The 27,386-nt window shown below is 38.2% G+C and overlaps 2 protein-coding genes and 1 non-coding gene across 13 annotated transcripts; 1 reads left to right on the plus strand and 2 right to left on the minus strand.

The window, feature by feature from the left end:
* Positions 1-109: 109 nt before the first annotated feature.
* On the minus strand, positions 110-13,896 carry kctd17 (potassium channel tetramerization domain containing 17). Of its 10 annotated transcripts, XM_017484496.3 has the most exons (7): positions 13,343-13,878; positions 9,053-9,161; positions 8,384-8,475; positions 6,013-6,159; positions 5,583-5,708; positions 5,133-5,266; positions 2,480-3,905 (listed from the first exon to the last, which is right to left on the minus strand). In XM_017484496.3, exons 1-6 carry the CDS (start codon positions 13,697-13,699, stop codon positions 5,174-5,176), a joined length of 924 nt encoding a protein of 307 aa, XP_017339985.1. In that variant the 5' UTR covers positions 13,700-13,878; the 3' UTR covers positions 2,480-3,905; positions 5,133-5,173. The 10 variants fall into 10 exon arrangements, with proteins under 10 accessions (XP_053541339.1, XP_017339985.1, XP_017339990.1 ...); XM_053685364.1 differs by lacking the exons at positions 2,480-3,905; positions 5,133-5,266 and adding an exon at positions 110-2,473 and having other exon boundaries at positions 13,343-13,889; XM_017484501.3 differs by lacking the exon at positions 5,133-5,266 and having other exon boundaries at positions 13,343-13,880.
* A 4,297-nt stretch (positions 13,897-18,193) lies between these two features.
* On the minus strand, positions 18,194-18,266 carry trnar-ccu (transfer RNA arginine (anticodon CCU)). The gene has a single exon. It is a non-coding gene; the product is annotated as a tRNA-Arg (tRNA).
* Positions 18,267-18,562: 296 nt separating this feature from the next.
* Positions 18,563-26,968, plus strand: rangap1b (Ran GTPase activating protein 1b). 2 transcript variants are annotated; one of them, XM_017484460.3, is made up of 16 exons: positions 18,563-18,714; positions 19,290-19,417; positions 19,515-19,642; positions 19,872-19,931; positions 20,020-20,199; positions 20,283-20,417; positions 20,498-20,656; positions 21,054-21,164; positions 23,979-24,078; positions 24,505-24,589; positions 24,894-25,026; positions 25,155-25,256; positions 25,343-25,445; positions 25,544-25,632; positions 25,759-25,880; positions 26,026-26,968. In XM_017484460.3, the coding sequence occupies exons 2-16, from the start codon at positions 19,309-19,311 to the stop codon at positions 26,102-26,104; spliced, it is 1,695 nt and encodes a 564-aa protein (XP_017339949.1). In that variant the 5' UTR covers positions 18,563-18,714; positions 19,290-19,308; the 3' UTR covers positions 26,105-26,968. The 2 variants fall into 2 exon arrangements, with proteins under 2 accessions (XP_017339949.1, XP_017339950.1); XM_017484461.3 differs by having other exon boundaries at positions 18,591-18,696.
* Positions 26,969-27,386: the final 418 nt, after the last annotated feature.

Genomic DNA, 27,386 nt, shown 5'->3' on the forward strand with positions numbered 1-27,386 from the left:
CCATTCCATATTTTGGAGGGTGACTGTTGGGATTTGCCTGTTCAGCCACAAAATCATTAGAGAGGTCCGGCACAGATGTCAGGCAAGGAAGCCTGGGGGATAGTCTGCATTCCAGTTCATCACAAATGTGTTCAGAGGGGTTAAGGTCAGGGCTCTGTGCAAGCCACTTGAGTTCTTTCACTCCAACCATGGCACGTCATGGCTTCATGGACCTGGTTTTGTGCACTGGGGCATTGTCATGCTGGAACATGTTTGGGCCCCATAGGTCCAGTGAAAGGAAATTGTAATGTTACAGCCTACAAAGACATCCTGATGGTCAGGTGTCCACAAACTTTAGGCCAAACTTTAGGTGTAACTTTAGTAGGTACACCTACTCATTCATGCAATTATCTAATCAGCCAATCATGTAGCAGCACTTTATGTAGTGCAATACATAAAGTCATGCAGCCATCAGAATGAAGCAAAAATGTGATCTCAGGGATTTTGACCATGGCATGAATGATGGCAACAGATGGCGTGGTTTGAGTATATCTATCACTGTTGATCTCCTGGGTAGGTTTTTTTGTGATGTAAAAAAATTAAACCAAGATAAATCGTCAGAACTTTTTCCACCCTCAATGTGAAATTACAAAATGTTTAAGAATTTAGTGAAAAACGATCAGAAACATTTTAGGGAAAATAGGAAAAAAATAAAATAAAAATAAAGTTACAATAACCTGGTCGTATAAGTGTGCACACCCTTTTATAATTGGAGACGCCCATGTTGAAAAGTAATTATCATACAGCTGTCGTCAATGAAATTATTCTGATTAACCCCAAATAAAGATCAGCTGTTTCTGTAGGACTGCCTTCACATCTTCTTGGTTTCATCTGACTGCTGAAGCCATGGACCGTAAAGACCATACAAAGCATGTACAGGGTCTCACTGTTGAAAGGTTTCGATCAGAAGGGTACAAAAAAAATTCCACAACATTAAATGTACCGTGGAACACCGTGAAGGCCATCATCAACAAGTGGAGAAAATGGAGCAACACAGTGACATCACCAAGAACAGGATGTCCCTCCAAAAGGACAAGACAAAAACTTACCAGAGAACCTGCCACGAGATCTCGGCAACATTAAAGGAGCTACAGTTGTATCTGACAAGCACTTATTACTCTCTGCATGTGACAACAATCTCTCGTATCCTTCACATGTCTGGGCTATCGTGTAGGGTGGCTAGACAGAAGCCCTTTCTCACAAAAACATCCAAGCCCAACTAAATCACCCCAAAGCATGTGGCAAAGTGTGTTATGGTCTGATGAGACCAATTTCAAAAGATATAAGATACATACAGTACCCTCTACTAATATTGGCTGTGAAAAATTGTCTTTATAGGTTAATCTTTTGATCTTTTGTTCAAGAAATTCACAAAAATACTCTGCTCTCATGTATATCAAACAATTGCAAACACAATTTTATTTGGTGTAATAAAATCACACACTGCTTCAACAAAGTATTAGTTTAGGAGTGTGCACACTGATGCAACTAGGTTATTGTAAGTGTTTTTATTTTTATTTTTCCCACTAAAATGTTTAATTGTTTTTCACTTATTTTTGTATGTTATAATTTCACACTCAGGGTGGAAAAAGTTGATGATTTATCTTGGTTCCATATTTTTTTACGTCACAAAAAAAATGCCATTTTAGCAGGGGTTTGTAGACTTTTTATATCCAATATATAATGTGTGTGTGTGTGTGTGTGTGTGTGTGTGTGTGTGTGTATATATATATATATATATATATATATATATATGAAAATATATATTTGTTGAGTGTGTGTTCGCTGTTGCCTTACATGCCTGTTCTTTGTTGATAGACCACCTCAAGGTTTGACATGTTCTGCATTCTGAGATGCTTTTCTGCTCAGCACAATTATAAAGAGTTAATGTACCCTTCCTGTCAGCTCAAACCAGTCTGCCAATTTTCCTCTGTCCTGTCTCAACATTTTCCAGCCACGGAACTGCTGCTCACAGGATGTTTTTTTTTTTCTTTTTCGGACAGTTCTAAGTTATTTAAATATCACGAGACTGTGAGTTTCTGAAAAACTTGAACTAGCTGGCACCAAACAACCATCCCACAGTCAAAGTTGCTGAGATAACATTTTTTTCTCCATTCTGATCTTCTGAACATTAACTGAAGCTCTAGACCTGTATTTGCCTGATTTTATGCAGTGCCCTGCTGCAACATGATTGGCTGTTTGGAAAATTGCAGGAATGAGCATGGGTCCAGGTGTTCCTATTAAAGTGTCTGGAAACTGGGGTTATTTCCAGTGTCCTTTACTGATTATCACTTACAAAGACCATAGACAACAATCATATAAATTAATATTCAGCACTCAAAATGATACATTTTACCAAAATAATCAATATATAAACAAAAAAAAATGTGATTGGAAATGATCCACACCTGATGGTGTATGTATCCAACATTTTCTGTAAAAAAAAAAAAAAAATTGTCTATCATGAAGGTGAAAGAAAACGTGTGCTTGAGCAACAAGATTGTCACCTCAAATGCCTGTACAGTGTGTAGGACTTGCTTTAGTTTTAAATTATACATTTAAGATGAATAAATTAATAATGCATAAAACATTTTAAGAGAAAAATACATAAACTACACTGGATTAAAGAAAGAAAATACCATATCAAAGCATTATTATGTATGCATTCTTTTAAAAACTGTGTTGGGATACAAAAGACTTAACACTCTATACTAAGTACATCATACAAAACTAATGCCCTCGCCTATGACATGATTATGATTATAAATGCCTCCTGGCTAAACACTGAGGATGAGGATGAAAGTGTGCCATTGTAACAGTATACACAAATTATTAAAAATGATCTTTTAATGGTCAAACTACAGACTTCTCACTTTACATACTTAAGTTTCTCTCAAGCTTGTCTATAAAAAAAATAATAAAAATTTAGTATGAACATGCTCGGTTACAGCAGACCACAATATGTAAAAAACAACAACAACAACAACAACAACAACAAACTACCTACTTCAATAAATCAATGACGGAGGCAGAAAGTACTTCATTTTGATTTTGTGCTGATTTTGGGGCTTGTAGTTTTTAAAATAATTGAATTTCTTGTTTAACTGATATATTGTACAATGTCTCAGTTACAAGACATTGTAAACAAGGACCCAAATGTAGAAAGCTCTTTTAGGATCATAATAAATGCAAGACAGAAATGCATAACATAATGTCATAACAGTAATGTACATAATGTAATAACATAATGTAATAAACAGTAGCATCAGACCCTGTTGTAAGTATCACATTATATGATTGTAAATGTGGACAAACCAACTGCAACATTGGAGCAGTACAGTATCCCAGTCGCACTGTGTTATGCTCATTAAATAGTGCTTAGGCTACGTGCCTGCATTTACATTCACATATTTTTACAAGAGTCACATTTTCACAGCCATTTTCACACAAAAATATAAATTCTTTTGGATTTTATAATATTGTCAAGACGTCGCTGATATAAGGTTATGGTAGGAGTTAAATATTCTAGTGAAACGCTGAATCATGGTCCAAGATTTATTTATTTTTTATGCCTGTTTTCATTACACTAAAGTTAATTGATACGAGTTATACCAATTGGTTGCCATTTGATCACAGGTTAGTAAGATCTATTAACTTCTGTTGCTTAAACAGTAATATTTTCTCCCGCTACAGCACACTTACTTCTACACATGCTTCACACACAGTTCCATACTTTGATTATCTTTCAGCTGCTGGTTTTTACACTGATCTCTGAGAGGGACAATTTTAGTATTTAAAAAAAAATAATTATGGCAATACAAAAAAATGTGTATACTCTACATCCGGGATCCATGAATCTGGAAAAGCTGCAAAATGGTAAATAAAAAATATAATGAGAATAAACATCTGGGACTTTACAATATTAACTGAACGTGCTATAACTTTATAATAATAACAGCTGAATAAGTGTTCGGATAATAAAAAAAATGTTTCTTTAGATGGAGATGCAGGTGAAGATGACAATGACTAAATGACAATTTATGGAGCTAGGATTCTGTCTGACAAATTTCATGTTCATATTACATTAACGCTCCACCCATGTCAGTATGCCTAAAGTACAGTGTACCTGAAAATGCTGCTTTTGCTTAAAAAGTAGAGAGATGTAAATAGGAAACGCATCATAATATTAATAATAATAATAATAATAATAATAATAATACCACCAAAGAATTAAATATATAGAAATTTATATGAGTGTGTGCCCATTATATTGTGTGTGCAAGCATGCGTAGGCGTTTCTAATGGAGGCTGTCTAGACTATTCCATTTCATTGCACCCTTCTTATTATATTTGTATTAAAGAAAGTGAACGACACCAATTCCTACCTATTCTAATTCCCACCAATTCCCAACTGAAAATTCAAATTGAATTGAATTCATTGCTACTTCATGACCTATGGTTAAACCTTTTATTCTGTTCTTATATTAACTGACTTTTCATTAGTAAAATAATTAAACATTCAAGAGAACTTCTCTGCATGTCTGTGTAGGTTTCCTCCAGGTTTCCACCTCCACCCAAAATTTCTTGAATATCTTCAGTAGGTGAAGATAAATTGCTCCTAGGTGTGAATGAGTGTGTGAATGTGTGTATGCATGGTGCCCTGCGATGGACTGGCATACCATCTAGGGTGTATTCCTGCCTCACACCCAATAGATTTCTCTCATATTTTCAGTGTGTGATTAATGTAGCAGCACAAATAACTACAATTTTTCATAACTTTTTATGAACAATCCTGTAGCTGACTGTACATACTATATAAAGTATAGCAGTTAGGGGATAGGAATTATAGTAAAAGTTATTACGAAACCACTTCTATACAGTCTGTTCATTGTAGAATGCACTTAAGCTTATTAACCAAACATTACACAGTATCTCTGTGGTTAGCTTGTTGCACTTTTTATAGTTTTTTTTACATTTTTTTTTACAAGTATAAAGTTCTGATGCAATGAAATAAAATACCCTATCATCCTCTTGGTACAGGTCGGAATTTCTACTGCTACCACCAACAGACACCTATCATTTGGTATCCTCACCCATTCCTGCGATCGGAACAGTGACACAAGTCTCCTAATCTCTAAATCCACTCATTTGGGGTGGTATTTCTTTCTTTCTCATCTTCCTCTTCCTGCTCCTCCTTTTCTCCTTCCTCCACCTGAGTCTCTGAGGCCTTGACATATAATGGGTGTTCAACAAGCAGGAAAAAAGGGCCGCAACCACACAGGTGACAAAAAAAAAGAATGGCACTTCTTATGTAAATTTTCAAAAGGAAGATGTTCAGATGGTTTATGCAAATAGGAATATACGAAAAACGATACCATTATGCAAAATGGGGCGTGATAAAGTATGAAAATGTTGTAAAGGATATACAGTGTTTATACAATATCACTAATGATACTGGTTTTGAGTTTCAGACAATGCAGCTGAAAAATATTACATGAACAAATGAAATAGTGAAATTGTGAGTATAAAAAGAGATATCCAACCTTATTCTTGTGGCTCTGCTCAGTCCCCAGGCCCCCACCAGATGTGTGCAGCTCTTTGGACACAACACAGAGGAACTCAGCCTGGTCCTCTGTACCATAGCTGTAAGATGAGCCAATATTCACCATCTGCAATAAAAAGCAAGAGAAGCAAGAGAAAGGAAGCCTTTTGTTAAAACACAATGACCCAAAGATATTTTACTCAATCAAATAATATCTGTTTACCTGCATTAAATGTTGAACAGATTACTAACTAACGGCTGTATTATATAAATGCAACAAGACGTTTTTTTTGCAACTGTAGTCTGAAACGGGACACTACATTAGACATGCATGTGCCATTTCACTTGTCAGATATGTTACTGGACTGGGTTCTGGAAGGGGCAACAGGACACTGGGATCAGGAAATCAACTCAGCATCAATCCAACCCACAGTCCAGAGCAGTCCAGGCCGCTGCTTTCGGCTGGCACGTACGCTGACCTGCTCAAACTTCCAGCCGTCCGACATCGTGGACACCATCTGTGTCAGCTCTTCTTCCTGACACTGCAACACCCGGTAGACATGCTTTGGAGGTACCTGCTGTAAGAGTAAGTGAAGAGAGAATAAAAAGAGAGAGAGATAAAAGAAGGGGTGCTGTTGTGGTGACCAACTGAAGGAAGTATGTGTATAAATTGATAAATCTAGAGCTGAATAAAATTTAGTGGGAGGGAGATTACAGGTTGCTACAGCAAGAAAAAAAGTCACATTTGAGTCCCTTGGAATTCTGAAGACATCCTCAGAGCTTAGCCTCATTTTAGCGTGGGCTTTTTTTGCTCCTTTTTTGGCTTGACCACCAGAGATGCCCCTTAGCAGAACAATGGAAATTACAGGGTATCTTCAGTGTTCAACCTCCTCCTGTTTTTTTTGTCAGCACAGGGACAGTGCCATAATTTAAAATAGCCAGAGTAGACAGTAGCCTTTCACGTCTTATGTTGTGAGTCCAAATATCTAACATCTACAGTATTTCACAAAAGTGAGTACACCCCTCACATTTTTGTAAATTTTTGTTTATATCTTTTCATGTGACAACACGGAAGAAATGACACTTTGCTACAATGTAAAGTAGTGAGTGTACAGCTTGTGTAATAGTGTAAATTTGCTGTCCCCTCAAAATAACTCAACACACAACCATTAATGTCTAAACCGCAACAGAAGTGAGTACACCCCTAAGTGAAAATGTCGAAATTGGGCCCAATTAGCCATTTTCCCTCCCCGGTGTCATGTGACTTGATAGTGTTACAAGGTCTTAGGTGTGAATGGGGAGCAGGTGTGTTATATTTGGTGTCATCGCTCTCACACTCCTTTGTACTGGTCACTGGAAGTTCAACATGGCACCTCATGGCAAAGAACTCTCTGAGGATCTGAAAAAAAGAATTGTTGCTCAACATAAAGATGGCCTAAGCTATAAGAAGATTGCCAAGACCCAGACACTGAGCTGCTGCACGGTGCCCAAGACCATACAGCGGTTTAACAGGTCAGATTCCACTCAGAACAGGCCTCGCCATGGTCGACCAAAGAAGTTGAATGCACGTGCTCAGCGTCATATCCAGAGTTTGTGTTTGGGAAATAGACGTATGAGTGCTGACAGCATTGCTACAGAGGTTGAAGGGGTGGGGGGTCAGCCTGTCAGTGCTCAGACCATACACCACACACTTCATCAAATTGGTCTGCATGGCTGTCATCCCAGAAGGAAGCCTCTTCTAAAGATGATGCACAAGAAAGCCTGCAAACAGTTTGCTGAAGACAAGCAGACTAAGGACAGGGATTACTGGAATGTCCTGTGGTCTGATGAGACCAAGATAAACTTATTTGGTTCAGATGGTGTCAAGCATGTGTGGAGGCAACCAGGTGAGGAGTACAAAGACAAGTGTGTCTTGCCTACAGTCAAGCATGGTGGTGGGAGTGTCATGATCTGGGGCTGCATGAGTGCTCCCGGGCACTGGGGAGCTACAGTTCATTGTGGGAACCATGAATGCCAACATGTACTGTGACATACTGAAGCAGAGCGTGATCCCCTCCCTTCGGAGAAGCATGATAACGAATCCAAACACACCTTCAAGACGACCACTGCCTTGCTAAAGAAGCTGAGGGTGAAGGTGATGGACTGGCCAAGAATGTCTCCAGACCTAAACCCTTTTGAGCATCTGTGGGGCATCCTCAAACGGAAGGTGGAAGAGCACAAGGTCTCTAACATCCACCAGCTCTGTGATGTCGTCATGGAGGAGTGGAAGAGGACTCCAGTGGCAACCTGTGAAGCTCTGGTGAACTCCATGCCCAGGAGGGTTAAGGCAGTGCTGGAAAATAATGGTGGCCACACAAAATATTGACACTTAGGGCCCAATTTGGACATTTTCACTTAGGGGTGTACTCACTTCTGTTGCCAGCGGTTTAGACATTAATGGCTGTGTGTTGAGTTATTTTGAGGGGACAGCAAATTTACACTGTTACACAAGCTGTACACTCACTACTTTACATTGTAGCAAAGTGTCATGTCTTCAGTGTTGTCACATGAAAAGATATGATCAAATATTTACAAAAATGTGAGGGGTGTACTCACTGTTGTGAGATACTGTATGTTGACCCAACTGACATCAAATGACTTGTTTAGATTTTAAAGCTTAAGTCACTGAAGCACAAGAACACCACAATGTTTTTTTTTCAGATCATACTGACTCAGTTAATTGTAATAATAAAGAAAGTTATGTACTTTAAGATTTTAAATGAAAGAATATGGTTGTAGATTTTAAGACAGATTGCTCATTACCTGAGAGGCCTTACAATCTCGTTCAAGAATCCTCTCTTTAATTAGTTTAATCAATGGAGTGATGTTATAAAACTCTGCCTCTTCCAAGACACCTGAAATTACAGACAAACATATCAAAAAAATAAATTACTCCATGTGATTGCATGTCTCATTGTTTTATGTATCCTCATGAGAATTTAACCAAATTAAATTACACATGTAGTCAAATGCGTCTCTGGTGACCTGAATAATCTGATGCCATGGTTTATAATTATGCACAAAATATGCAAACTAGTTTGTAACACCTGACAAACAGTTACCTGTTTTGTTCCTGGTTTCCAGTTGTTGGATGAAAAGTTAATTGCTGAATTGGTGCATTATTTTCTTTAAGCTATGAGAAGGGCACATTGGCTGTCAATCTCAAGACAAAAAATGCCTTTTGAACCTTTGTAGCCATAGTTTTAGATTAATTTAACTCTTGGTGTGAAATAGTGTAGGACACCTGTGACTGTAGTAAATGCTTTATGACATAATATATTGGAAGGATTGTATTTTAGTCTGCATAAAATCTTTCTTAGCTGCATTTACATCTAAATGTGTTTCAAATTCTTCCGCATGTTAGCACTTTAATTTTTGGTGCAGTTTATAATGGTGCAAAATATAAACATACAAAACACATGAAAAACAAACCTTCTTCAGCCAGTTCCTTGTTATAAACCAGTTTCCCATGTCGGAGGTAGTTGAGTACAGGGCCGAAGTATGTGGGGTCTCTGTCGATCACGTAGGCACCTGTTTCATCCTACACAAAGATTCAGTCTCTGTCAGATTTTATTCTTGGATTTACAGTTATATAATGCTTTTATCTCACTATACCAGACCCTGTGAGAAAGAGAAGAAAAAGTGCACCTGAGAACCAATGAATAATAATAAGTGGCTACAGCTGCAGGTCACATCAAGATGGTCATAGTCATTGTTTCACATGGCTGAGAGGCTGCTCTCTGCAGTGAATTAACCTTAAGAGCTCTACAGGGAACCTTTTCTTAGCTTGGAGATAAGGATGTTCTTTACATGATGCCCTGTGGAGTAAATTAGACCAGCTAGTCTTACGTATGACTACACAAAAAGAAGGGAGGGAAAGAAAAATGGAAGATGAAATAAGAATGAAGAAAAGAAAAAAAGTAGGAGAAAGTTTCTAAAGATATGGTGAGAGAGTGTGTGTGCAAAAAAAAAGGAACGAGCCTGTTGATATTCAAATATGTGGTTCATGTGGTTTCACATGAAGTCAGTGAGAAAATATGAAAAATAAAAGCCACATCTGGCAATATTTTGATGCCGAGAGCACCTCCTTTTGTGCTTAGAGAACTCTCTCTCTCTAGCTCTCTGAGTCTCAGGGGCAATATTAATACACTACCTCGAGTTTGCATATTAAAGCTCATTTTACACCAGAAGCGACACTGCACATGCAGCATTAAACATGGAGCCTTCATTTCTGTGTTCATTCACTGGATTAGTATTTAAATTATTTGAGCTTGAATTTTAATTGATGGCAGAGCGCTTTTGTAGTAGGTCTACAGGTATAAACTGACAGTCGGTTTTATTCTCGTTTAATCTCTGTCAAATTAGATAATATAATCCTTTACTTCACTAAAATTTGTGATTGTTATTCACTGCAATTTTTCTTCTGCTCCTAAAAGTGACTATAATATGTTTTGACAACTCATGGAGATGAACAGAATGTCGAATGTCACACAAATGTTCATTATTGAACCAACTCTACTGCATTCAGGCTGACATATTAAACTGACATTCAGTAAAATGTTTGGTGTGGTTTTAATATTTCTGTTGATTATTTCTATATAATACTGTACATCTTTCAAACACAAACTGCCACCAACCGGAGCAACGTTTACTTGCAGTGGAAAATTATATAATATACATTTATAAAATGTACACAATAATTTAAATATTTAAATAAAACTATTACATTCTCTAAAATTATAGAATCATGAAATATAAAATTATTATAGGCTTATTAGATATAATCAGTATAATTGTTTAGGCCAGTGGTCACCAGCCCTTTTCCTTGAGATCTACCTTCCTGCAGGTTTCATCTTTAACCAATATGTAACACACTTGTGGTTCATGAGGAACTTCTTAAGGCAATGATTAGATGGTCAGGTGGGCACGATTATAGTTGAAGATCTTCAGGAAGGTAGATCTCCAGGAACAAGGTTAGTAACCACTGGTTTAGGCTATGTTCACTAATGAATGATGTTTTATTTCCCCCCTTCTCTTGGTTAATTGAATATTCATTCATTAACTTTTGCAGGTATTCTCATATTAGAATTAGGCAGAAGGCTTGTCTCTAATTAGGATGCAAAATATGGATGTGATTGATTCACCATTTGCACTCAAATCACAAACCTTTGATATTATATGACAGTTTCATGAGTTAGAGGCAGATTCGTTCATGTCATTGTGTGCACTTAAACCTGGGCTCGTTTCTACACAACACTGAGGAAGTGAACAATGTCCCGATTTCATCGTTGAGATGTAAACTGTGTTATGTGTGCTGTCTGGATTCTGTATAATCTCCAAAAGAAACTCCAAAGAGAGCTACTGTTTTATTTGACCAAACAACAAAATGTAGTGTTTCACCTACCACTCCTTGCTGTTTACTGTCTGTTCCCCTCATCTGATGGATCGCTAAGATCCTCTCATTGTTCTGAAAGACCAGAAACTCTCAGAGATTTCTCATGTTTGTTTTTGGCCTCTCTCAGAAGAACTTCTGAAAATCCAGACATCAATCTCAGGCTTCCTTCTGTACTGGCTAGTGGTAGAGCTAGTGAAAGAAAAATCCTACAATGCCCACAATGATCTGCCCCCTAATCAGTTGTAACTCTTTCAAAAATGTACTTTCTGCATCATTAGCAGGACATGTCCCTAGTATTCAAACAAGGAAATCTTGCTCTAGATTTAACTGTGACACCACTGTATGAGATACATCAACGGTTAAACACGTCCCTTTAGAAGTGCTGGCTAATTTAAATGTACCTTTTGTTGATTTAATTGTCGATCACACATCAAGACACGCAGTGAAAACCCTGTAACTAGGCAAAGACAATCTCAAGAACAGCCAAGCACCTCTAGCATGGACGTGACTCGACTTGATAGCAGGCATAAAAGCACCTGTGCAAGACGCCCTCACTGTATTAGTCACTTGGGCCAATCTGTAGTCCTCAAACTGTAAAACAAACACACACATACACACACTTGTGTAAGGATTCAGAATAATATTTTTTTTGCATATTTCCTTAACCCTGGGCAATTACTTTGAAGACAGACCGACAGTGAATTAAAATATATGGTCTGTGTTGATGTTCCTCCCTGCATTTGCACATGGAAACATGAGCAAGTCCCGATTGCCAACCACCTGCATCCCAAAGGAACTAACTGGTAGACAAACAAAGGGCTTGTTTATATCAACACAGAGAGGTGCATCAACACGGTTCCTGTTCTGAGCTATCCCTTTCATTCCCACTCTGTGCTTCAATCATTTCCCTCTTGAAAAATTCATAGAAAAAGGAGTCTGAAAAAGACTTTTTTTTTTTTTCTTTTTTTTTTTTAAACCTTCCCATGTGGACTACAGCCCACTCACACCAAACATATACACTAGTTAGAGGATGAACATTTCAAAATTATAATTGCTTAAATGCTACACAAAGGTAAGAGATACCAAGGACAGGGCACACATCCTCCAGAAGCACGAACCATCCAGTAAATTGTAAACCATACACATCATATTACATAAGTCCTTATTCCTATTGACAACAAACAAATACAGCCTACATGAGCACATCCAGCAGGAGAGTAGGAGGAGAAAACAATCCTTGAACATTTGGGAGAAAACAGAACCCAGAATAGAATTGAGAGGGCTTCACTGATATTTTTGGACTGAGGTCTGGCAGCCTTCAATGTGCCATGTCTCTAATCTTATTACAAGAGTAAGGCACGGACAGTGAGTTGCATACATCAGAACCAGAGGAAACTCCACAAAATTATCACAGTCCATTTAAAATAAATAATCTACCTACTGGTACGCTGGAGACTAAATCCTGTTTGTGGAACTTCAGCCAAATGAGAAAAAATGCACAGAGCAGTTTGTGTAACATTGAACAGGAAGCATGGGTACAACAAGGAATACTCTCTGAAAGGACATATACTGAAAGCATATGAAAAGGTGCCATGAAGAAGAGGAGAAGAGGAGTGACATGACAGAAATAATAAAAATGGTGGACGATGTAACAGGATGGTGGTCAGTCTGTTGACCCATGTCAAAGACAAAAAAAAATATTTCAGCAAAGAATTCACAAGAAGGATGAAAACCCAGGAAGGACATCCATGTGGAATGCTGTTTATATGATGGTGGGGCTAATGTTTATTTTCTGTAAATTTACTCTCTATTACACACACACACACACACACACACACACACACACACACACACAATCCTCGTCAGGACCTTCCATTGACATAATTATTAATGCAGCTATTTTTAATTCTATACCTACACAAAAATGTTTGGCTCTTTTAGTTTTTTTAACTAAAAGCTTTTTTTTGTATATACAAAAAAGACAGTTTTCCTCTCGCGTGGACACCCAAGGTCAAAATGATCAGATATTTCTATCCTTGTGGGGACATTCGCACGCGCGCGCGCGCACACACACACACACACACACACACACACACAATATGACGAAATCATTCTTTGTTTCCCAGCAAGATAAGAGATATGAATGGGTCATGAAAGAGAGCAGAATCACATGAGTGCTGTGAGATGCTGATGCTGAGGTGGGATGCTGCACTACAGCTCTGCAGTCCATCATCTGACTCAGGACCGCGCTGCTCGTCCTTATAGCCGCCGTGCTATGTAACAAATATTTATTTCTCCAATCAGATTAAGCCCGATCATCGTCTTACCGTGTCAGAGTGCAGGTCCTGCTGCTGGCACAGTCGGTACAGGAAGGATGTTTGCTCTTTAAGCAGTGTCTGGCGCGTCGTTAGGAACACGGTACCGCCGACATTGAGCCGGACCCATTTCCCGTTCGCGCCTCCTGTGGCGGTGACTCCAACGCCGTTCTCCGTTACACTGCTCTCTGTGCCGCTCCTGTCGATGTGTGCAGACGTGGATGTCGTTGTTCCTTCACTTCCTTCGCTGTCTTTGTTGTTATTGTTGTTGTTGTTGTTGTTGTTTTGGTTGCTGTGTGCCGAACTGGATGCGTTTTCAGTTACACCCCAGTGTACCGGCTTCCCTTTATCCTTCGTAGCCGTAGCCATTAGGCAATAAATAACTGATGTTTATTTATTCTGTGTAAGTGACCGGTTTTTTTAAAATAGCTAACTGTTATCTTATTTGAATAACTCAGGCGCTCTCCTGCTCTGTGTGTGTCTGACTGTGGCATTCACTAAATTCCAGGGGTTTCAGTAACGCGACGTAAAATGGGCGTTTCTGGGGGTGGGGAAAAGACGCCCCCTTACAAAATAATTAGAGGTCACCGAACATGCGCACTATAATATATACTTATTTTTCGTGTGGGCACTCCCAGGATCAGCCAGGTAAGATGTAAGATGAAAGATGAAGGACAAAAACAGTCATATCGGTAACTATTTTTTTTTTATGTTTGTTTTTTAAGATCCTGTAAATGGTAAATTAACTGGTTCTTCAAACTCTGCTCTTTCTGTGCAAATAAAGTTGAGTGTGAATATGGATAATTATGAGTTTGTCTTCTATAATGGGGCTACAGCAGAGGAAAGGATGTTGAGGTTAAAAAGAAATAAAGTTTCACTGCAGATTTTTTGTCTTGCATGTAAAGTCAGTAAGACTTTGCGCTTATTTACAAGCATTGTGAAACAAGCATTTCATGACAATAGTATTTTTCAAACATGAAACCCCTGTGATCACGGACAGGTATAAGACGTTAAAGTATAAATGTAAAAGTGTATTTGGCACGAGACCCGTGTGATCATGGACATGTATCTGAAGTTAAAGCAGAATGAATGTAAAATCCCTGTTATCACAGACCGCTCTGCAGCAATTGGCTTTTCTTCCCAAACTACGCATGATCGTTGACCTATGCAAATTTTAAAATAGGCCACGCCTATATGATTACGCAATATCCGTTATAATGTCGATGAAAAGTGCCTGGCGTCTGACTGTGGTGTTTCTTCCCGCTGGACGTCTCGCTTTGTGCCGCGGTTGCCAGTTTGAAGAGACTCCATTTGTCGACAGATTGTAGGCGCTCAATCACAGTCTCAATCCAGTCCAGAATGACTATAAACTACACAAAGCTCAAATTAGATCACATTTCAGATTTACTATGCCACCTTCCGAAACCATCTTTAGTCTTTTACTTAACCTAAAAATGCAGCTATAAGTCCAATCTGGCAACGTCGATTCCTGATTTCCGTAGCCCCCTCCCACTTTCCTGCACTGTGCAGACTCACAGCAACGGTCAAGCGCGCGCGTAAAACTGATCTGTAACGACAGTATACTGCCTACTTTCCATTACCTTCCTGTTAATTGTAATGTATAATGGGAGCTCAGCACTCTAAGCTTCTCATTTAGACGACACTTAACAATGTTTTAAAATAACTTTTATATACCTGCGTTTTTGGATTGCATTGTTAGATTAAATTAGGTTTACAGATTTGACATTTGAAATGGCAAAACTCGTTAAATAGTGCACTATATAGAAAACAGTGTGTTGTTAATTTACACAACCAGTGTATTTCATTGGAACAAGCCCAACGTTTTATGGTCTGTTGTGGCATATAATAGATTTGCTAACAATCTATTAATGTGAAATTGTAACTAATATTAATGTACAGACTTCTAAATGTAAACCATGTGTTTGTCATTTATCTATGGAAACAGCTATGCAAATTATGAAGTCAATTTTTCCAGATTTGATATTTGAAATGGCACAGGCTAGTCTGAGTATTTCTATACCACTCTCCTGGGATTTTCGCTCCCAACAACCGCTAAACTTTGCTCAGAATAGTGTAATAAATAAAAAAAATTCTCTTGTGAGCGGCAGTTCTGTGGACGGAAAAGCCTTGTTGATGAGAGAGGTCAACGGAGAAAGGCCAGACTCGTTCAAGCTGACGTAAAGACTTCAATAACTCAGATAACTCCTCTGTACAATTGTGGTGAGCAGAAAAGCACTTCAGAATGCACAACATATCGAACCTTGAGGCGGATGGGTTACAACAACAGAAGACCACGGTGGATTCTACTTCTGTCAGCCAAGAACAGAAAGCTGATGTTAACAGAAAGCTGAGGCTGCAGTGAACACGGGTTCACCAAAACTGAACAGTTGAAGACTGGAAAAACATAGCCTGGTCTGATGAATCTCGATTTCTGTTGAGGCACACAGATGGAAGGACTGTCAGAATACGATGTAAACAGCATGAATCCATGGACCCAACCTGCCTTGTGTCAACAGTCCAGGCTGGTGGAAGTGGTGTAATGGTGTAAGGAATGTTTTTTGGCACACATTGGGCCTGCTAATACCAATCAATATTAATTGAATATATTATATTGAATATAATTTAATACCACAGCCTATTTGAGTATTGTTGCTGACTGTGTGTATCCCTTCATGGTGACAATTTACCATCTTGATAATGGTAATGATAATGAGTCTTTATTTGTCACATATACATTACAGCACAGTGAAATTCTTTTTTCTTCGCATATCCCAGCATCTTAGGAGGTTTGGGTCAGAGCGCAGGGTCAGCCATGATATGGTGTCACTGGAGACATAATGCCACATGTCACAAAGCAAACGTCTTTTCAAACTGGTTTCATAATTATAACAGTAATGAGTTCAATGTTATTCAGTGGTCTTCCCAGTCACCAGATCTGGATGTGGTAGCTTTCATTCACAGCATGAAAGTGCACCTGAAAAATCTGTAGGAATTGTGTGATGCAATCATGTCAACATGAACCAGAATCTCAAAGGAATGTTTCCAACATATTGTGGAATCCATACCATGAACAATTGAGGCTGTTTTGAGAGCAAAACAATGTCTTACCCAGTATTAGTATAGTGTTCCTTATAAAGTGCTTGGTGAGTGTAAGTTTTAAACAAGCACGACCCTGAACAATCCAAATCCTCGGCAATCACCACTGAATGCTGTCCTGTCACTCAAATCATTAATTTGTGCAGACTGATACATAAAGATTTTACTTACAACATGGTCTTTATATTCAAGTAACACATTTTAAAACACATGTTTACCATTACAGGTATGGTCAGTGTAGCACACTATTTAAAATAAATAAATTAATTAAATAATAGGATTTTTCAGACAGCGGTATATACACTGATGTATAGCTTTGAATTTCTCAATCACAAGCAGAGATCCATCCTTAATCCTCCTACTTGGCAACACTTTGTTTATGTCCACAACTTTTTATTTATTTTTTATTTTTTTACCACAAATGCCTGAAGAACAGAATTGCATTTCTAAAGAGATCATTCTGTCTAAAAATGGGGGGAAACCTTTCAGTGATTGTGAATACATTTTTAAAACTTATTAGTCATGTAATATGTGAGAATAGAGTCAGAAGCAGATTTTGAAGACTGAGAGATTTGAAAACAGGTTTAATTCCCCACGCTCTGTCTAACTAGTGAGTCTTCGCTAGAGACTTTGGTCACCAGAGAGAACAGAGAGTTGATGAACATGTTGTTCTTGACTCAGAATTCATAAGCAGACATTTACCCAGATGATTAAGGTCTTTACAGGATTATTTCTTATGGTAAGAAAGTTATGTTAACTGAAAATAAATGAAAGGTAGTGGAAACTTAATTTCTGGAATTATAGGTCTACAAACCACTATCAATCAAGGTAGTTATTCTCAGGAAAATGAACCAATTAAGAAATGCAACAAATATTGATTACAAATCCATAATCTCAGTGTAATTACTGACTACACACTTTCCTTTCTGTGGGTCATCTTGTCCTTGTCCATTACATTGTAACTGTCCAACTGTTCTGATCATATTGTTTCCAAATAAGAAATGAATAATTGTAACAACACAGACCTGAAAGGGTCTGAATATTTATGTAAATGTTACGTATAAGCTTTAATACATTTGCAAAACTTTGTAAAAACATATTTATGTTTTTTTATTATTATGAAGTATTTTTATTAATTAATGTAAAAATTAATTTAATCTGGGTTTACAGTGGCTTAGTGGTTAGCATGTTCACTTCACACCTCCAGGGTTGGAACCCTGTGTGTGCGGAGTTTGCATGTTCTTCCTGTGCTGTGGGGGTTTCCTCTGTATACTCCAGTTTCCTCCCCCAGTCCAAAGACATGCATGGTAGGCTGATTGACATGTCCAAAGTGTCCATAGCGTATGAATGGGTGTGTGAATGTGTATGTGATTGTGCCTTGCGATGGATTGGCACCTCGTCCAGGGTGTACACCGCCTTGTGCCTCATGCACCCTGGGACAGGCTCCAGGGTCCCTGCAACCCTGTAGGATAAGCAGTATAGAAAATTCATGGATGGATGGATGAATTTAATCCATTTTATAATATGGATGTTATGTAACAAAATAAAGGGGAAAATGAATGGGTCTGATTACTTCATAAATACAGTGTACTGTTGAGTTAATTCAATGAGAATCAGATTTGGATGAGGGTCAATGTCTTCCTTCTGACTGATTGCACACTTGTGGTTATTACAATTATTGAATGCACAGTTTCCAGTGGGTTGATTTGGGGAGTGTATGGCAGGTGAAAGCAGGAAAACGTCCAGCACCCCAGATGGGACTCGAACCCACAATCCCTGGCTTAGGAGGCCAATGCCTTATCCATTAGGCCACTGAAGCGTGTATACTCACATTAAAATGATGGAATTGTAAAGGTTTATTCTTAAATAGCTGAAAGTCCAAAACCTAGAGCGCATATATCCAGGGTTTTACGGTAACCACAAGGCGCTTTGAGCCTTTAGTGAGGTTTCTACAATAAAAGTCCTGACTGTACGTGACAGGTTTCGCTTGGTCACATACTACATGCTTGTGTTTTCCCCCAGTTAGTTTTTTTTTTCCCAATATCAACCCCTCTATCTTTGTGTATACATTTAAATACACAAACAGTTAGAGATTTGTTTTCCTGGTATGGCTTTATTTTGCATTTAAATTTCACGCGGTTTTATTTTGAAAAGTTCAGGAACCGGCAAACTAAAGTGTCCCCATGTGCCCATGTTGTGAAAGAAAACCCTGGTCAGTATTGGGTAGTTGAGGTTCTTGGAGATTTCAGGTGTGAAACTTCAGCAAGGTACATTTAATATCGGGTTGTTAATGTTTGAAATGTATAAATTAAATTTGGGGACGAGTACGGAATGTTAACAGTTTAGCTAGTTGGCTAACCTCGTAGCTAGATGAGCGCGTAAAGCAAGCTTAGCTAGTTGAACTTAGCTTATTTTGGTAATTGTAATGAACATTAACTAGATAGCTAACATTTATGTTCAAATCTGAATCCTACATGTTTAGTGACATAAGGTACCAATGATACCTGGATGAATGAAGGTTAATGAACGGTTTGTGAGAACACAGACAATGCTAATTAGCCGCACTGGCTAGTTAAATGTTAATTTAAATATTAACTGTTGGAAGTGTGGGAATTGAAACTATTACTTTGGTAGGAAGACAGCATAAATGTTTTTTTGTGTTGTATCGTAATTAGGTTTGAATTGTGGATCTGCTAAGAAAGTAACTATAAACCACTTTAGATAGATGAATATCATTATTTCCTTCAGGTGGGTTACCTTTGCCTAACGTTAGTAAATGGAGAATATTTAACTGGATATCAAATGTTAAGGTATTTTTATATTATTTTGCCTGTATTGCCAGGCAATCGAAAGTAAATCGGATGGCTTCTGGAGATATTGATCAGCTTACAGAGGCTCTGGCCAAGACTCATGTAGGGGAAGAGCTCAGCTACAAGGGTCAAGGACTGAAGCTGAATGATAAACAGTCAGGTAGGTAAAGTTTTGTCTCCTTTACATTGCATTTGGGATGAGTGAAACAATAAAATGACATATTGCAGTAAATGGGTGATTTTTGTTCTGTCCGTAGTGGAAGAGATAGCACAAGCGATAGAACAGTTCCAGGGTTTGAAGGCATTGCGGCTTGAAGGAAATACTCTTGGTGTTGAAGCAGCGCAGGCTATTTCAAAGGCTCTTGAGTCCAAAAAGGATCTGCAGGTAATTTATTTGTTTTCTTTTGGGTTGTGTGTGTCTGTATTCTTTGACAGAATGGTGTCCCCTCCAGAGTGTATCCCCAGCTCATACCCAGTGAGTCCAGGATAGTCTCCTGAGCCACCGTGACCCTGACCAGAATAAAGTGTTTGCTGAAATCGAGTGAGTCTGTGCATCTGTATTCCAGTATCTGTTTACCTTTAATATGTCTTTGTTTGTTTTTGTTTTGGGAAAGCGATGCTACTGGAGTGACATGTTTACGGGTCGCCTTCGCTCTGAAATTCCATCTGCCTTGGTGAGTCAGTATCTTGGATGATATTAATTGTCCATTACTTCATTCAGTATGCATTTACATCTCTAATTTCATAATCTAAACCTTGTAGAAATCACTGGGCAGTGCCTTGATGATCTCTGGGGCCAAGCTTACTGAACTGGACTTGAGTGACAATGCGTTTGGACCAGATGGTGTAAAGGGCATTGAGGCCCTCCTCAAGAGTGCTGTGTGCTACACTCTACAGGAACTCAGGCTGAATAATTGTGGCATGGGCATTGGAGGAGGCACAGTAAGTGGTGGTGGTTAATAGGACAGCCAAAAGTTAAATGATAGCAATTCAGCAATATTCAAAACAATATCCATTGATTCTAGATCCTGGCCTCTGCACTGACTGAATGCTACAAGCAATCAAGTGCTGCCGGCTCACCTCTAAAGCTAAAAGTCTTTGTAGCAGGACGTAATCGACTTGAGAATGATGGCGCCACTGCACTTTCCCAAGCATTTCAGGTAATGAAACACATTTTAGCTTTAAACATTTGCTGACACAGATATAATAAGGTTAATGCATTTATTTTTCTCTTGCTCAGTTAATTGGAAGCCTTGAGGAGATTCACATGCCACAGAATGGTATCAACCACCCAGGCATCACAGATTTGGCCACTGCAGTGCAACACAATCCCAATCTGCGTGTGATTAACCTCAATGACAATACCTTTACCAAGAAGGGTGCGGTAGCCATGGCCCAGGTCTGATTTACTTTATGGTTGTTTTACTACCTGACAACACACTTATCATCTAGCAAGTTTTTAATATTTAAATATTTCAATTGTGAATAAATCTATTGCAGTGTTATCTGGCAGTCAGTTAGCTAATTGCGTCAATATACAGTAGCTGCCTCATGTAGCTTTCAAGCAGGTGAACAATAAAAAAATATTGATGCATTAATGTGTGATGGTGCAGCAAAGAACTGAGCAGATCAAGATACTTTTTCCCCCCTTTTTTTCATTATCAACTTGCCAAAACATTAATTAGTAGAAGTATTGAAATTATTCTTAATTAGCACATCTCAACAACTGATTGAGTCCAATTATGTAGATTTTTTCCAATTATAAAATGACATTTGGGTTTTGTTATTTTTTTCAGGCCCTCAGGCACTTGTGCAATGTACAGGTTATTAATTTTGGAGACTGTCTGGTGCGCTCTGAAGGTGCCATTGCTATAACAGCAGCACTAAGAGGACTGCCTGATCTTAAGGTCAGTATTTTCAAGTAATCAGTTGCTAATGACTGTGAAATTGCTAGGTAAAGTGTATTATACTGTAAAGGGAATTCTGCACACTAATCTGTTATCCAGAAACTCCAGTTTAGTGGTTTTAGTTTAGAATTTAGTGGTGATACCGATACTGGTATTGGGCTGACACTGACCAAAATATGGCTCGGATATCAGAGAAAACATATTGGATCCTGAAACAAATGACAAAATGTGGAATTGGGTTTGGACAGAAATGTACTTTTGGAACTGGAAATGTTTGCATATAGAGAGACCGGACTGTTTTTTTTCTCTCCTTCTTCTTTTTTTCTTTTGTTAGGATTTTTTAAATTATATTTTTACTTTATGCACTATTGTAATGCAATGTAAGTGTTTTTGTGTGAACATGTTTAAAGTGCTTCTGTTAAAATAAAATAAAAAAGCAGTTTATGAAGAAAACAATATCAGAAGGATATCAGTACTGGCTGTTACTGAAGGTTTTGATGGTGAAGAAAAAAGTGTTATCATGCCATCACTAGTCTTCAGGCAAGACTACCAAATCTCAATGTCAATGGAAAAGATTGTGCATTTTCTGTTATCCTCAAGTAACAACTTAGTAGCATTCAGAAGCACTCTCACAAGTGCCATGTTATTGTGGAGTAAAAAGTCAAAGTTATCACAAACATTATACAGTGAGGGGAAAAAGTATTTGATCCCCTGCTGATTTTGTACGTTTGCCCACTGATAAAGAAATGATCAGTCTATAATTTTAATGGTAGATTTATTTGAACAGTGAGAGACAAAATAACAACAAGAAAATCCAGAAAAACGCATGTCAAAAATGTTATAAATTGATTTGCATTTTAATGAGGGAAATAAGTATTTGACCCCTCTGCAAAACATGACTTAGTACTTGGTGGCAAAACCCTTGTTGGCAATCACAGAGGTCAGATGTTTCTTGTAGTTGGCCACCAGGTTTGCACACATCTCAGGAGGGATTTTGTCCCACTCCTCTTTGCAGATCTTCTCCAAGTCATTAAGGTTTCAAGGCTGACGTTTGGCAACTCGAACCTTCAGCTCCCTCCACAGATTTTCTATGGGATTAAGGTCTGGAGACTGGCTAGGCCACTCCAGGACCTTAATTTGCTTCTTCTTGAGCCACTCCTTTGTTGCCTTGGCCGTGTGTTTTGGGTCATTGTCATGCTGGAATACCCATCCACGACCCATTTTCAATGCCCTGGCTGAGGGAAGGAGGTTCTCACCCAAGATTTGACGGTACATGGCCCCGTCCATAGTCCCTTTGATGCGGTGAAGTTGTCCTGTCCCCTTAGCAGTAAAAAACCCCCAAAGCATAATGTTTCCACCTCCATGTTTGACGGTGGGGATGGTGTTCTTGGGGTCATCGGCAGCATTCCTCCTCCTCCAAACACGGCGAGTTGAGTTGATGCCAAAGAGTTCCATTTTGGTCTCATCTGACCACAACACTTTCACCCAGTTGTCCTCTGAATCATTCAGATGTTCATTGGCAAACTTCAGACGGGCATGTATATGTGCTTTCTTGAGCAGGGGGACCTTGCAGGCGCTGCAGGATTTCAGTCCTTCACAGCGTAGTGTGTTACCAATTGTTTTCTTGGTGACTATGGTCCCAGCTGCCTTGAGATCATTGACAAGATCCTCCCGTGTAGTTCTGGGCTGATTCCTCACTGTTCTCCTCATCATTGCAACTCCACGAGGTGAGATCTTGCATGGAGCCCCAGGCCGAGGGAGATTGACAGTTCTTTTGTGTTTCTTCCATTTGCGAATAATCGCACCAACTGTTGTCACCTTCTCACCAAGCTGCTTGGCAATGGTCTTGTAGCCCATTGCAGACTTGTGTAGGTCTACAATCTTGTCCCTGACATCCTTGGAGAGTTCTTTGGTATTGGCCATGGTGGAGAGTTTGGAATCGGATTGATAGATTGCTTCTATGGACAGGTGTCTTTTATACAGGTAACAAGCTGAGATTAGGAGCACTCCCTTTAAGAGTGTGCTCCTAATCTCAGCTCGTTACCTGTATAAAAGTCACCTGGGAGCCAGAAATCTTTCTAATTGAGAGGGGGTCAAATACTTATTTCCCTCATTAAAATGCAAATTAATTTATAACATTTTTGACATGCGTTTTTCTGGATTTTCTTGTTGTTATTCTGTCTCTCACTGTTCAAGTAAATCTACCATTAAAATTATAGACTGATCATTTCTTTGTCAGTGGGCAAACGGACAAAATCAGCAGGGGATCAAATACTTTTTTCCCTCACTGTATAGAAGTTGTATTTTAGGGTCACCTATTAATATATTTGGGTGAAATAACATTGTAAAAACATTTAACACATTGTTTTGGCAGCTGCTTTGCCCCCATTTGACATTGGAAATGACTGTTTAAATTTATACCAGGTGCTTCCATGCATCAATATGAAGCATTAATTCTGTCTTTTGCTGCATTGGGTTTGTATATTTAACATGCAAATGCCTGTGCTGCCTGGCAGATTATTATAAACCGCTATTACCCCAGTATGATCAAATGAGGTTTGTTATTTCAGCAATATTTTCAGTTGTATGTCTAGTGTCAGTTAAAACATTTGCACAACTTGAATTATAACCAATGCAAAGGTGCACACTGCCACAATAAAATGAGAGTGGTTGTGATTAATAAAATATCAAAATTGCTGATCATCTCAGCCCTTGTATGTGAATAGTAATTTATCTTCACCCACATTTGCATAACGTAATCATTTATGCAGCAGTACCCTGGATGAAAAGTACTTATGGTTGTTATGTGTGTAGGAGCTGAACCTGTCATTTGGAGAGATTTCAGAAGCTGCAGCTCTGGTTGTTGCCCGGGCTATACGGGACAAAGCTGAACTGGACAAACTAGACCTCAATGGTAACCTTGTGTTTTGTGTTTGCAGCATGAATTAATAACATGTTTAGCTACATAAAGTCATAAGTCCTAGTGCACAGAACGAACATGTATGCTTTGACATGCTTCTGGATTGAAGTGATTTACTGATTCACAAAGTAGAATACAAATGTGCATATATTTCAAAAGCAAACTGTGAAAATAACCTTCTTACAGAGTCTGATTGATGAATGAATTCTATTTACAACATCCAGTGATGATCATTGCATATAAAACATAATGAGTAAACAGGAATGTTATGTTCCTTTCTCAATATGTTGTATGTGAAGTGAATGATTCTGGAGTGCAATGAACCCTAAAATCTGAACCACTGTATGTTCAGGCTGTGACTTTTTAAAGATTTCAAAGTGCTAAAATGAACTAAACAGTTGGTACTGGTTGTTTGGACAGGAAACTGCCTGGGGGAAGATGGTTGTGAAGCTCTGAAAGAGGCCATGGAAAGTATGGGCATGGGGGATGTGCTTTGTTCACTCAGGTATTTTAAAATTTTAGTACCTACGGGGGGGAGTAACACGAGTGCTTCTTAACTAAGTATAGATCGAAGAACATCAGTGAATGGTCTATAGAAATCTGCACTGATTCCTCTCTGCCAGAATCTTTGAATTGAGCTATTTAAATTTTCTTTTAAATACACAAAAAAAGACATGAAATTGTTCAATCAGGATTAAGCAGCTTCAGAATGTCCAGTCATTTTTTGAAGGTTGAAAACATGACAAGTCAAAACATGATGTCAAATTCCTTTTGTTATTTTCACTTAATAATTATATTAATAATTATAGTGATGATGAAGGGGAAGAGGACGAGGATGATGATGATGATGAGGAAGATGGTGAAGATGAGGATACAGAGGAAAAGGTGGAAGATGAGCAGAACTGTATCAATGGGCTAAAAGATGAAGGAAGCCCAAGAAAGGTAAGATACACTGTCTATTGCATGTATTATAAATAATTTAATTATTTCAGTATTCGTTAATGAAAGAGAGAAATACAGACTTGAGTGTTTTTCACTTAACATTAAGTAAAATAATTTTCTCTACACAGGTGCCATTAGGCAGTGCTGAGTTCTTGTCCTTCTTTCAGTCTCCAACTTCAGAGAACCTTCTTAACCTTGGTGCCAAGAGAGTTCAGCTCTTTGAGCAACAAGTACAGTATATATTATCATTCTTAGAGCTGGCCAAAATGAGTTCATTATGGGATCCATTTCAAACAGTTCATAACATGTGTTTCAGGTGGATTTCTCAGATGCTGCTAAAATTGCAGACATTTTTCTTCAGCTATCTTCAGTGTATAAAGAAGACGCAGATGTGAAGCAAGTTGTTTTTGAGATTGCTGGTATGAGCAAAATGCTTCATTCCAAAACATTAATGAAAATGTTCCTGTTGTGAAAATATTTGTTGGTCGTCAAACCTCTCCTCACTTGTGTAAAACAGATGCCCTGTTGAAGAAGGCGCTTTCCAACCCTCAGTTTCAGACCTATAGTTTTACCTGTTCACTGTTGGTGAAAGCGGGGCTTTTAAAGGTACCACTTACTATAATGTGATTTTAGTGTATGATGCTATGTTAGTGTATGAGCCTTTCCTTCAGATTAATTCTATTTTCATGTTATATATCAGCATGGTTCAACATCTCGTACTTTGTACTTCAGGGTGAGAAGAAGGCCAAGAAAGTTTGTGTCTTGCCTGGTCACCTACTTACTCTGAAGCACTGTGTTGAGCAAGAATACTTCCCTGTGGACCAGGCCAATGTTCTAGAGGTCTTTGTGTCTCGGTTAGTATATGTGTTTACTGAGCTATTGACAAAAGTAATTGTAGTTTTTTTTCTTCTCTCAATCAATTTTATAAGTCAGCTCTGTTCACTGTGATTATTCATGTGCCATTACAGCCTTGTGACTTTGTGTATGTTTAACTTTCAGAAATGGCAAAGTTTTGGCGTCATGTTCCAGTGCTAGAGATGACCTTAAAGCCACACTGGAGAAAAGGATCTCTGCCTAGGACCTTGTTTTTGTCACTGAGAACTCCTAATACAGGACAAACATATGGGCCAATGAGGGGACCACTAATGCTTCTAAGGACTTGATCTATTATTGTCTGTATCCACCCAAGTCATCAGTTCTCTTAATTGGAGCATAGTTTGACCATAGTGAAGCAAGTCCTTGGAAATGTATAAAGTACATTGCAAACCACTGCCTTATTACAAACAAATTGTAAGTTAAATTAAATATATAAACTTGATTGGCTTTGAAAAGAAGTGTGACTCTACTGAGGTTTTACTTTCATTCACAGATTCAGTCTTGGCTACCTGAATAACAGCCCAATTGCTGTTAAAGAGCTTTTTAAACATGACGATATTTGAAGATGAATTGTCACGGATATTCCTATATTATGCACAAACACTTGCTCTTTGGCCAGTGCCAGACTGAATCTGAAGAATGGAACAAACATGAAAATGCTAATTAGTTTTTTCCTCCAGGAGAAAATAACTGTTATGACTTTTTTTTTTAGTATTGACCTATTTTCATAAATAAAAACAAAAACGTCATAAAAAAAGTATTGGGTGAGAGCTTTGTAGTAAAATAAATAAATAACAAATCTAGCTCATGTAGGAAGTGTAATTTCAGAGGTGCGATAAACACCTTTACACTGATTTATTTGGCAAGAGGTGTCAAATTTAGTATGAAGTGATGTCTGTAGAATTGGTGTTAAATCTTTAGGGCAGCTAGTACAAGGGAACAGAATCAAATATGAAAAACGTACCTCAATACAGTTTGAATCTCATATTTCTGGCTGTATGATTATTATACTCAGTGTGCTTTTATTGTTTTTGTATTCACATTAAACTGATGACTTTTGAGAAAAGGAGTCTTGTCCATTTCAAACTACACACTTTACCTTATACCTTAAACGTCTAGGGATTTTGTCTAGTGCATCATGTGATTTTACTTACAGAGGTGTTTCCAGCTGTTATTGTGTACTGTTAGGAAGTTAGTGATAATTATATTTGCAGTGACCTAGACAAGTATCTTTGTATTTAGAAGTATTTAATATCACTGACTGCATTTTGTTCTGAAAAAGTCCTGCTCAGTTCCACCAGTCTATAGCCAAATGGGAGACTTTGTGAAATGGTTAGGATATAAATTTTATTTAGCAAGGACAGTCTGCAGGAAGAGGATTACTAGAAAGTACAGGAACTTTTAACAAGTGCATGGACTTTCAACTAGCTTTGTAACTGTAATGTGTGTGCAAATAACATTACACGTTAATCTTAATCAATGTA

This window comes from Ictalurus punctatus, chromosome 13 (assembly GCF_001660625.3).
Source record: "Ictalurus punctatus breed USDA103 chromosome 13, Coco_2.0, whole genome shotgun sequence".
Classification (NCBI taxonomy): Eukaryota; Metazoa; Chordata; class Actinopteri; order Siluriformes; family Ictaluridae; genus Ictalurus; species Ictalurus punctatus.